This window comes from Prunus persica, chromosome G6, assembly GCF_000346465.2.
Source record: "Prunus persica cultivar Lovell chromosome G6, Prunus_persica_NCBIv2, whole genome shotgun sequence".
NCBI classification, from domain to species: Eukaryota; Viridiplantae; Streptophyta; class Magnoliopsida; order Rosales; family Rosaceae; genus Prunus; species Prunus persica.
Genome location: NC_034014.1, coordinates 9,486,737 through 9,499,899, shown reverse-complemented (window position 1 = coordinate 9,499,899; position 13,163 = coordinate 9,486,737). Strand labels below are relative to the sequence as shown.

Genomic DNA, 13,163 nt, shown 5'->3' with positions numbered 1-13,163 from the left:
AACGTATGAGCATGCAAAACAGTAACCAAAATAGTGAAAATGAAAGCTTACCTTTTGCGTGCAATGAAAGCAAGAGGAAGATGATCGATGTTTAAGTTCAGAGACGACGAAGAAGACGAGAGGAAGACGATGAGAAACTCTGACAATGCTCTGACAAGGAAAAAAGACGAAAAGGTTTCTCTGGGAGATTGAAATTTTTAATCGGGTTTGGAAACAGTGCATGTGTAAGTCGAAAAGTTGCTTACATATAAAACCATTTCAAAAAAATAATACGGCGGTTACATTTAACTACGTCGTTTTTAACTAAAACGACGCAATATTTTTCATTCGACGTGGAATCATTTCATTTAACGTCGTTAGGTTTAATATAACCGACGTGGATTTTAATTTTTAAATTATGAATAGAATTTTTTTTCCCGTGACCTTTCAGTTTATTTTTCAATTACAGTGCGTTATAAATAGAGTTTTTTTTCCGGAGGAAATTTAAAACGAAGGAAATTAATATTCTGCAATATGTAAAGTTTCTTTTTTGGATGACAGATTTAAATAAAATAAGAATATAAAAACAACAAATGTGTAAGTCAAGTAGACGAAAAGTTGCTTACATATAAAACCATTTCAAAAAAATAATATGGCGGTTACATATAACTACGACGTATAAATTACAAAATACGACGGTACATTTAACTTCGGACGTGGTAAATAAATACGACAGTAGTTTGTAGGTACCATCGTAGTAAACTCAAAAATTAAAGTACATAAGTAATAACTCGCGTCATGGTATATTATTTAACACGTCGTTTTTATTAATTTACCGACGTGGATTTCTGTAATATACGTCGATCATACCGACGTTGATTTTACAATTTAAACGGCGGTTTGTTTGTAAGGACCGCCGTTGGTTTTAAAAATTTATTCTATAAATTTGTCGCTTTCATTCATTTTCGGTTTACATTTAAGGTTCCAAGTTCTTCCTCTCTCAGTCTCTCATGTCTCAAAGATAATAATTTGGATGTTTTCTCAAAGAGAAATTGAGCTTACTCGCATCAAATATATGTCCACAAGAAGAAGCTTGTCAACTAGCCTTCTCACTTCCTTGATCAAGCCTGATAGGACACTTAGTGCTTCTGAATACTCCTTGCTTTCCATCAAAAGAGATGCAAGCCTGGCCTCCACTCGCTGTCGAAGGAAAGTTCGCTTCTCAGGGAAATCTGAAGATCAGATGTGCCTGATCCTCTGCTTGATTTTCTTGCCTAAGAAGATCCGTCGGATTTATTGTGATAGCCTCTTCCTTTATCCGTAGAGCTTCAGAAGAAGAAGATGGGTTTCAAGAATGCGATAAAGAATAGAAATGGCTTCAGATGGCCTCTAAAGCATGAGCAATTGAATCAGTAGTTTCTGGGAGATATGATGAAGACATTGTCAATGCTTTGAACTACACAAGTCCTGCAGAAAGATATGTTAAAGAAACTGAAACAACGGCGGTTTTCTGTTCTACCGTCGTCTTTTCTCGTCGTCTATATTAAGTTACGATGGCGGTAGATTTATAATTACCGACGTAGATTATTTTGTTAAACGTCGTTAAGTGTACTACAACCGACGTGGATTTTAATTTTAAATTATAAATGGAGTTTTTTTTCCCGTATTCTTTCAGTTTTAGTTTTCAATTCCAAAGCGTGATAAATAGATTTTTCTTTCCCGAGGAAATTTAAAATGAGGGAAATTAATGTTCTAGAATTTGTAAACTAACACGACGCAATATTTGCAAATCTGTGTCATCTGTTAAGATTATGATGTGGAACAGAGTTCCATCTGGTAAGATTTCGTAACCCTTGGGATCTCAGACAAAACTGATTATGTCGGCGGTGTTCTATATAAACCGTCGTGGTTATTTCAATTCTTGTCATTAAGTAGATCTACCGACGTAGGATAAGAAAATCAAAGAAAAAAATTGTTAACAAAAATTCTTATTAAGACGACCGTTAAAATTAAAGGTACGACGTAAAAAATGAATAAATACGACGATAAATTTTATTGTACGATTTAAAGATAACGTAGTAGAACTATACGAGAATGACGTCGATATATTTATATTTTCCGTCGTTGTAAATTAATTTAATACGGCGGTATTTTGTATTTTAAAGCCGTGGATTTGTTTGTAATTATACGGCGTCTTATACGAAAACCTCATCGTGTTATTTTATGAGTAAAAACGGCAGTTTTTATTGAAATCGTCGTCTTTACTTTCTACGTCGGTCGATTCATAACTTCTGCCGTTCTTTGTTGGCATTGATTTTACACTGAGGAAATCTGTTTCAAATAGACGTCGGTTGTTTAATTATTTACGTCGTTGTTTTTGAACAGCCATTTGAAACTCCATTTTTTAGTTGTCTAAGGTTGTATTACACGACGGTGTTTTTAGAACCGTCGTCTTTTTATAAACCACGACGGTTTTCACTTAGACCGTCGTTGTTTTCTGGTCGTCTTTTTCACTTTTTGTAGTAGTGGTTGCTCTTCTTATTATGTGTTTTTTCTTGGTGCTGGTATAGCTAAAAACTGTTTGTGCTCATATAAAGGAGGTAGTGTTCAAACTCAGAAAGAGAGAAGATTTAAATTCGTATAGGAGGGATAGTGTTCAAGCTATTTACCAGGTTATTATTTCGAATCCTATCTCTTTTTTGTCATCACACGTGCTCTTCCAAGTTTTAAATAGTTTGTTAGGATTTCTGAAATTGGGTGTTTGATTTCCGAATTTTAATCTTCTCTATTTTGGCTAATTTTGTCTTGGTTTCTCTCTGTCTCTTTCATTCTTATGTTTCATTTTGTCAAGTAAATATTTTCTCTATGATTTTCTTATGTTTCATTTCGGAATTTTAACTATGTTTTACAATGATGGCTTACAGGTATATATGGGGTTTAAGCATCTTCCTATTAATTGAATTGTTAAACAATGCCCTCAATGTTGTAAATGCATGAGTTGGTGGATGACCACCATACCTCTTAATATTCCATCGTTGGATTTTATGTAACCTATGCACTAAGTTTTTGTAATTAATGCTTGTAACCTATAGGTATATTGTAAATGATGGTATTCAATCTCCTATCTTGTAAGCCTATAAATAGGTGGTTCTACCAAAGATTTAGAAAAGAATAAACATGGTGAAACTTTGTCTTTAGCATATCACTTCTCTCTACATTTTCTCCCTCTAGTTTTATAACACGTTATCAGCACGACATTGCTCTTAGTATGTTTTCTTTCTCTGAATTTCATTTCTTCTTATATGAGCTAGAGTCATCACATGGTATAGAGTTTCTTTGTACTCACCATCAGACTTCATCATGCTTGTTTAAGAAAAAAAAATTTCTTATTCTTATTACACTTGAATATGATACCATGTTTTTTTTAAACTTGTTTGTTTATTTAATTTTAAGCATTATCTTAATTAATTACAGCTTGTTATGATGAGTTTGTATTATACAAAAGATCAGGGCCCGAAGTTCCTCGATCCTCATCATATAACTAGATTAGGACCTAGAGTTCTTTTGATTGAATCAAAACCTGAAGTTCTTTGATTCCAAATAATTGAAGGCATGAAGTTCTGCGAATTTAAAGAGCACATAAGGACATAAAACTCCTCGATTTTGTATTAATCAAAATCAGAATTCCATGAGGCCTACATATGTCAAGAACTTGAACCAGAAGTTTCGAGTGCATATACATCGATTTGAGTATGAAGTTCAAAGCACAACTATTAATTCAATTTATTTAGATCTACGTATTCGTACCTGAAGTTTCGAATATATATTGATATGAACCTGAAGTTCATAGTTTTTCATGGATCTTAATACTATATATGAACTTGAAGTTCATTACTTATTTGTGCCTATATGAACCTGAATTGGTTGGAAATCCAATTCTTAAACTTGTAGTTTTATCTACATATTGAATCCACATTAATATTGGATTATCTTGGAATTTCATAATCTTTAATTGATTTATTTTATTCCTTGTTTATACCACTTTACTTATTTTATTATATTTTATTTTATTTATGTTAGGTTATTAATTAATTTTGTTTTACAATGGTAATGTTTTGTATTACCGCCCCAACATTGATAGCCAGAGGCGTCTATTGGAGAAACTTCCTACTTTCTTTTGTGGGTAGGAAGTTTATGATGTTATGAACCAAAAGTTCTTGAGGCCCCAATATTACACAACTATTATAGTTGAAGATTATGATGTCATGAACTAGAAGTTCATTGACCGAATAACTTTTATGTTGTGACATGACTATCTTGGCAATCCATGTCCCACAATGATGCATAAGATTTTTATAAATTTGTAAGGACATCGTTTAAAGACTCAAATTATTGTCTTGTCCAACAATATCATTACAAAGAACGCTCACAAATAAAAGCTGTCATAAGATCATCTCAGTCAAAAATTGACTTTGAGCCATCTTTCCTGAAATAATTCAAGGGGATATTTGTGAGCCTATACAACATCTAATTATGGATCACTTCACCAGTTTTACTGAATGTGCCTACTAAAATGGTCACATATTTGATAACGACTGTGAGTTTATTTTCCTACATTTTGACACAATTTTCCCGCCGTTAGGGGGAGAAATGACAATTATTCCTAAAGAACGTCGTGAAATAGTGTTGAATCAATCCGCTTTTGTCTCATCAAGATAATGCATATATAAGTTGTACATATGCTAACATGGATTGATATTCTCGTATCACAATCCATTAACATGGTGACTATATATATAATGCATGCCTGAAGCATGTCAGGAATATAGGTTCTAAAGACTTAACTCCTCAGAAATGGAGATTATTTAAAAAATTCAAGCCCTATAAAAAATAACGCTCTATAGGAGGTTATGATCCACATATTCTAAATAATTCATTGTAAAAGAGATGTTTGTCCCATAAGTGACAACATAAGCCCCTGAAGAGGCATTGGTACCCCAAAGCAATGAGATGATTATAAATTATGCATGTGCATGCACATAAGAATTGTGGGATCATAAATTGATGATACATTTGGTTTATTAGTAGCTACTACAATCATCAAGGGCTATGATTATATTAAATCACGTTTCATGAATGTCGACAAGTTAAGTGATTGGCCAAAAATGGAAATAGGCAATTCCATTTATCACTAAATAAGAAGAGTTGGATATTGAACCTATAACTCAAACACCAAATTACAAATGTTCAGTATGAAGGTTACGAATTGGTGTTTGTGAAGTGAAATAAGATCACTAATATGACATAAGGTTTCCTGGGAGAGACATGTGGTTTTAGTCTCCAATCTCATCATAAATGCATCCACATTTCTATAAGTGCGGTTGTTACTTTAACGCAAAACTTATAGTATGTGTTAAATGCATATTTATTAAGACTATATGGTACATGGAAATCCTCAAAGCTCATGAAATATTTGAGATATATCGGATGAAGCAACCTCTTGAAAGATATAAAGTACCACAATATTCTTAATTAAGAGTTAACACTAAGAGTTTGAGTATTTTGAATTCAAATTTGATATTGTTGTAACATATTCTAACTACTAAATTAGTTGTTGATACTCCTAAAGATTTCAATCATTTGAAAAGTGAAAAGCAGGTTGAATAGTGTGATAGATGATCATGTATGAAGACAATGTTGCTTGTATTGCTCAAATCAGAGAATGAGAGATATTAATCAGGGGGAGATATCAATCAGGGGGAGCATCCCAATTCTACTACATTCAAGGCAGATGCGCGTTGTACTCTTTTTCCCTTCGACTAGGTTTTGTCCCACTGGGTTTTTCCTAGCAAGGTTTTAACGAGGCAATATAAGCTCATCCATCACCATATCAATGATTCAGAAGAAAGTTTCACTCTTTTTCCTTTCGCTTTGGTTTTGTCCCACTGGGTTTTCCAAGCAAGGTTTTTAATGAGGAAACAATGTCATTGTATGGTGGACATCCAAGGGGGAGTGTTGTAAATGCATGAGTTAGTGGATGACCACCATACCTCTTAATATTCCACCGTTGAATTTTATGTAATCTATGCACTAAGTTTTTGTAATTAATGCTTGTAACCTATAGGTATATTGTAAATAATGGTATTCAATCTCCTATCTTGTAAGCCTATAAATAGGTGGTTCTACCAAAGATTTAGAAAAGAATAAACATGGTGAAACTTTGTCTTTAGCATATCACTTCTCTCTACATTTTCTCCCTCTAGTTTTATAACACTCAAGAGGTTTTTTCCTTCTTTTTTTCCATTATTAGTTTACGTGCTTCACACACTTTTGTTGATTTATTCCCCTTGAATATATAAGCTCATAGTTAAACTATTATATGAAATATTGTTAATTGAGTTGTGAGTCTTCTGGCCCTTATCTATTGACATTTCTGTTCAGTCTCTTTCAATGACTTCTTTTTAATTTTCTTTTAAAGTGAATTTGATGCTATTCAGTGGAACATTTCTTATGATTTTTTTATTTGAGTATGTGTATATATTGCAAGAGAGAATGCCTAGAGTAAGTGATTTCTCTTAGCATTTTTGTACAAACCTATTTTCCATAGTTTAGTTTATCTTGGTTACCAAAACTGTTGTTGGATACTCACTTTAAATGTGGCATGCTTCAACCAATTTAGATGTTGCGTGTATCCCACCACCCAAACCAATTTATATGTTGATACTCAACATCATTGCCATGCACATATATAATAGGTAAGTTTCATCGTTCTCTTTTATTTTTCTGACTTTTTAGAATGATTGGTTTTGTTAATGTTTTTTGTCTTTGGTTTTATCTAAGAGGATGCACAGAGTTGGCAAGTTGTGATGCAATTATTGATACTAATTTTTCTACTTAGGATATCAATTATTGATAAAGGGTGAGAGTCTGTAGTATTTTCTTTTTATTTAGCTTGGTATGTCAAATTGTTTGCCACAACTCCATAGGAGTTGGATGTTTATTAATTCTTTGCATTACAAAATTGTCTACACGTTTTTTCTTCTTCTTCTTTTCTTACCTCCATTGGAGATGTAACTATTAATTTGGGATAGTATTGATGTCACTTTCATCATATCCACTTCAAAGTTACTTTTGTTTTAATCAATTGTCCAAAGTTAAAAGCAACAACTCCAATTAATTCATCCTCTAAAGCAATAACACCAGTTCAATCGCCTTAATTCCTACAATTCTTAGACTAGCCTCTCTGCATGCACGAAAACACGTGCGAGAGGCTTTTTTTTAATCACACACATTATGGGTGACTTACAAATTTTTTTTTTTTTTTTGCAATTGTATCTTGCTGGATGTCGTTTCAACAATTTCTTTATTTAATCACGTGTATAAATTGTTGAGATGGACATCAAGCAAGATACAATTGCAAAAACATAAAATGGACATCTTGAAAAATACAGGTGATAAAGGAAAACTTTTAAGACGACGATTTATCACACGCGCGCGATTAAAATATGAAACTGTTGAAATGGACATACATCATGGTTTGCTCTGTGTATGTTATTGTTTGGTATAATTCATATCTGTAGCATGCGTGATTAAATAAAAGCCTCTTGCACTCGCAAATTGATGACAAAACATATCATTGATATTAGACAATTGTTACTTTACCCCTTGTCACCTAAGTACCGATTACATTATTGAAGACAAAAATTTAAGTAATCCAGACTTCAGTCAAATATTTAATAAAATTTTCATTTATAACCATAGATTCGATATATTATAGTGTTATATTCTATTAATTTAAACTAAATTACCCATTTAATCCCCTTAATTAAGTTTTTAAAAAAATTTATAAATAAATAGGCATGCAGCAAAGGATAAACTATCAAAATTGATCTTGAGTATACATGTTCCCAAATTATACTAAAATTTGATTAGTACAGATTTAAAAGTATATGTTTAAGTTTGATCTCATCTTATGTTATTTATGTATAGATTGACAATGAAAAAGTGAAAAATCAATTAGAGAAGAATGGGTGGCGCAATTGGTCTTGATCATTGCATGTATTTCTCTTATGTGCATATTATGTAAATATATATATGCATATAATCTAAAACTACGACATTGTGTGGAATGAAAATATTATTTTACTTAAATTATTTGAGATTTTCCAATTCATGTTGGATTTGATTTGGATAATATTAACATGTGGGTAATTAATTGAATAAGAATCCCCCTAGCTCCTAAAGTTAATTAGACGCCTCCCTGCACGCACTTCTACGAGTGTGAGATGTTTTTTTTAATCACACGCGCAACTTACAAAGTTTCGTAAATATTTTTTCGTAATTCTATTTATATAGATGTCCGTTTCAACAGTTTCATATTTTGATCGTTACTAGAGGAACATCTGATTGTCTTAATTTTGATGTTAGATCGCTCTGTTATTGTAATGGCTCCTCATGGCTAGTTTGTATTGGCCCTTTGTGGCCAATGGTTTTTTTTTTATAGCTGAATTATGAATCCAATCCTAGAATTTCTCAACAACAAAAAAAGTATCATCTGAGTATGAATTATGACCCCATTTGGTGGGCTGAGTTGGACTAAATGAGTCCAATTAATTGGACATAGGTCCAATCCGGATTGGATTTGTGAGTTTTTACTTTGTTATATTTGGACATGTTTTACTGTAATGGGGTAAAAGCAAATAAGTAGTATGTGCTCTTTCTTACTTTTAATTATGTGCGCATGTTTTTTCACAAAATTAATTATTTTTTATATAGTCTTGTACCAAACAGCGCAATGGACTTAAGTCCAGTCTAAGGCTGCTTATTGATCTACCAAGCAAGCTATAATGAGAGGTATTTTGGTGAGGGGGTTCAATGAGGTGTTCAATCTAACCAATAAATTATAAAAAAAAGTTCGAGTCCAATATTTTCTTTCTCTTGTTGGATAGTGGGATAGAACCCCTCCCACAACCCCCTCATTATAGCATCTCCAACGGCCTCTTCAACATCTTTGGAATTATAAGATAGGTGAGACACATCAGAAAAACTCTCTCCAATAGCCTATTCAACCTCAGTAATCAAAGTTACAACTTCTTTCTCTCTCTTTAGGACTGATAAGTTGAATTTGGCTCTTCAAACATGTAATTTTACTTTGGCAAAACAAAACCTACCTTGAAAATGTTAAAAACATGTTTTTTTTTTCCTCTTTTCATATAATAAATACATAGACATTTTTCACTTGTTTTTATATTTTTCATTCTTTTTCATGATATTGCATTAATTGAATTGAAGAGTCTGTTGGAGTAAATTTTATTCAAATAGCAGATAAGGCTTTTCAAATTTCCACGTTGGTTAACAAACTTCAATTTGAAGAGTTTTTTTTGCTACTACTGTTGGAGATGCTCTTATAGCATTTCCGAACAACTCAGAGGACTTAAAGTCTAGCCCAGTCCAACACTCGAAGTCTTATACTAATCAATCCAATTTGGTCCACCAAACGGGGCTTATGAGTTTTTGCTTTGGATTGGATCGTTTGTATAAGCATTGGTGGTTGGTTTAGCTTTTTGGGGTTAATCGTTTTATTAGTCCTTGAACTTAGACCTAATTTGCATTTAATTCCCTCAATTTCCAAAACGGTTCCCGTGGTCCTTTAACTTCAGTTTCGTTAGAACAAATGGTCCAGCCGTCAATTTTGTTAACTTTTCTGTTAAATGCATGGGCAAAATGGTTTTGTATCAAAATTGATTAAAATATGAATAAAAAATTAAAAATAAACTCTCTCCCTCTCTCCCCCTCTATTCCGATTTCTACTCCTCCAAAAACTTTCTTCTTTTTTTTTTGGGTTTTTTATTTGATTTTCTTTTATTGTTATTTTAATGACATTTTGTTTTCATTCATTTTTTTTGGTTTTAATATAAAAATATTATTTTTCCCCTGTATTTAACAGAAAAATTAACAAAATTGACGTCAGGACCATTTGTCCTAACGAAAGTGAAGTTAAAGGACCACGGGAACCATTTTGGAAATTGAGGGACTCAAATGCAAATCGGGTGTAAATTCAGGGGCTAAAAAAATGATTAACCCAGCTTTTTGGGCTTTGGGCCTATGTAACAAGAAAAGAAAAGGTTTCAGAGTGATAGACCATCTTCCAGTTTTCTGGTGAGCTATTTTTCTCTTACAATAACAAATTGGAAGGTATGATCATATATCCAACCATGGATTTGGAGTGGGTAAGCACTGAGACACAACCAAATCTCCAATCTTGGTCATTCATAAATAAATAAAAATGGAAAGGAGAGACCATGAACCAAGCCCTATTTTTTTTTTTTCCGAAGAACCAAGCCCTATTTGTTTGAAAAGAAATGCACTGAAAATTATATTTGCTTATTCTATGGGAAACCACTAAGGATTGCTTATGACCTTTATTAGGTTTCAGGATCTTAGGTCTAATAGTCCTTGAATTTTGACATGATTTGCATTTTGGTCCCTCAATTTCCAAAATCGTTCCCGTGGTCCTTCAACTTCAATTTTGTTTGGACAAATGGTCATGCCATCAATTTTGTTATCTTTTCCGCTAAATACAAGGGTAAAATGGTCCTTTTGTATTATTTTTAATTTCCACCATATGAATATTCCTTTCTCCCAACAAATTAAAATTAAAATTAAAACTAAAAATTAAAAACCTTCTGAATATTCCTTTCACCATCTGAATATTTTTAATTTACCCGAAGAGTGAACTATTTTCTGATTTTGACCCTCAATAATACACCATGTGCCATGCACATGCTCAAATTTTACAAAAAAAAGTTAACAAAATTGTCGGACCATGGGAACAATTTTGGAAATTGAGGGATCAAAATGGAAATCATGTCAAAATTCAAGAACCATTGAACCTAACAACCCTAAATTTTGACTAATGGGAGCAATAGGCTAGACCAACCTACAAAAACGAAACGGTCCCTCCGTAACCAGTCATCCATAATATCAAATAAATTATTTGTCTTTGGTAAATTTACCAAGGGCTATAGTCATAGTGATCATCCTATTCAACTACTTCAACCATTTTCGAACACATCATAGCATTGTCCGAACGTTCGAGGCTTCTATCATTTATGTATTATTTGATTTCTCGTACACTGCCCCTTCTTTTGAATGGGTTTCAAATAGAAAAATAAATTATTTGTTTGTAACCTGACCTAGTTTAATCCATGAACTCAATTCAGTTATCCCTTCCTATTCTTAATCACTGCCTGAACTATGAATTGTTTTATGATCCATCAATCAGATAGATGAATTTTAGTCTTAGATTTGATTTTCATATGCTTTCTTGTACACCCATCATATTTTGATCTTGGAATAGAGTAGGAATATCTTGTGGTTATGGTGAGAGATTGTAGGAAAACTAAATTGAGCGATGAAGATATGTAGTTTGATGTGAATCATTTCGGTTTTTCTTTATAAAACCTAATGGGTCAACCCATTTGTTTGGTTTGGGATGAAATTTAAATTAGGTGACACGTAAACAACAAAAGTCAAGCAGATCATGGTAGAGAACATCCAAGTAGATGTTCCAAATTTGGATCCGCCATTAAGATGAATATACTTATATTTCTTTTATTTGTGTTAAGAAGCACATAAAAAATTATGCTAATAATTTCGCACGTAATAACAACTTGATTTTGTAGAAATCAACAATACAAGACCAATATTACACCAATATCAATTGAAACTGCTAGAGCCAGACATACCCATCTCACGAGTCCTGGCCTTTATTATTTATTACATATATCAATAGTACTCCAAGAGATATTCAATCACCTCTTACAAACAACTCCACGGCCATCCGTCCCACTAGCACAATTCATATACTCAAAGCTGTCTGAAGAGTTGTTCTTAACAAATTCCCCAGTAAACCTTGAAACCGCACAATCAGAGGCAAAGATACTAGAGGATGCAAATTCTTTGTCCCCACCCAAAACAGGCATCACCACACCCATCTTAACCCTACTCACGTAGTTGCTTGCATATGTTTGGCCCAAAACACCATTCACTTCCCCACTTAGGGCATAAAACTTGAAGCTCAAGTCAAGATGAGCAAAGCAATCCTCTTGCGTAACACCATATTTATGGATCATGGAGTCCGTTTCTGTTATAGGCACCACCACTGCTTTGATCTTGAAGTTCCCTTCAGCTTCGATTTCTATCGAATTTGTGTTTTTCGTCCTTGTGATGCTGAGTGCTCCTGGTGATAAGATTGATTGCCAGTTAGCACCTTCGCTGTCCGGGAGGTTTATGGGTTCGCCGTCTATGGATAAGGACAGACGGTCATTGGAGTCATCCCAAGTTGACGTGGTTTTGGCACCGATGAAGAGTTTGTGGTTTCCAAAGAGGATCCCTAGAGACTGCACCCAAGTGAAGTCCCTCTTCATGTTTTGGTTTCTCTTGCCAATGAAGTGGGCGTTGATGTGGAGATTTGAATCAGAAACTATGCAGAAGTCTTGGTCTTTCTTGCCATGGAAGTAGAAGGTTATTCCATCACCACCAATGAATCTGGGGTCTTGACACACAGCCCCTGGCTTGTTGCAGTCTGCAATATTATATTCTCACATATATTAGTGGTGTGTAATTATCAGTTCATTGACTGTAAAGGATGTTCAACTAGTATAGTCGTATAATCGTGTTACTGTTGGAAAAAGAAAGAGGTTGGTGGAAATCACATTCTAATCAATTAGGTTTTGTGAACTTACTGCAAACAGGACTGCATGTGACGCAGTCAACTTCACATTGCTCAGGGCAAGCACTAGGGCATGTAAGCTCTAGGCAATAACAATCAGGGTAGTCCTTGTTCTTGCACTGGACTATCTTAGGCTTTGGATGAGAAGTTCCTGCCTCTGCCGCAACAAGCATCAAGAGGATGACCAAAAACACACCTAAGCGCATCATAGCTTGAGCCATTTGTGCTGATTGTATGTGTGTGTCTAAGCTTTGTGATTATGACTGCTATTGATGCTGGCCTCCCCTTTTATAAGGTCTTGAAAATATCAAACTTTGCGTCTTGCTCACACTAGTAAAGGTGTTCTTTACTTTCCACTCCACTTGTGAATGCTCTCGCACATGGGCACTCAAAAAGTCAGATTTTAACTAGCCCTAAAATTAATCTAAATGCTGGTCGGTATACCTTGGCC

At 33.7% G+C, this 13,163-nt stretch overlaps 1 protein-coding gene across 1 annotated transcript; it reads right to left on the bottom strand.

Annotated features, from left to right (window-relative positions):
* On the bottom strand, positions 11,616–12,949 carry LOC18774549. Its single transcript, XM_007207791.2, has 2 exons — positions 12,726–12,949; positions 11,616–12,565 (listed from the first exon to the last, which is right to left on the bottom strand). The coding sequence occupies exons 1-2, from the start codon at positions 12,931–12,933 to the stop codon at positions 11,793–11,795; spliced, it is 981 nt and encodes a 326-aa protein (XP_007207853.1). The 5' UTR covers positions 12,934–12,949; the 3' UTR covers positions 11,616–11,792.

What these genes read in the sequence shown, in the direction of transcription:
- LOC18774549 (XM_007207791.2), bottom strand. Translation starts at nt 12,933, where the DNA reads ATGGCTCAAGCTATGATGCGCTTAGGTGTGTTTTTGGTCATCCTCTTG. An exon ending in CACATGCAGTCCTGTTTGCA is followed by an intron (nt 12,566 to 12,725) that starts GTAAGTTCACAA and finishes ATAATATTGCAG; the next exon opens with ACTGCAACAAGCCAGGGGCT.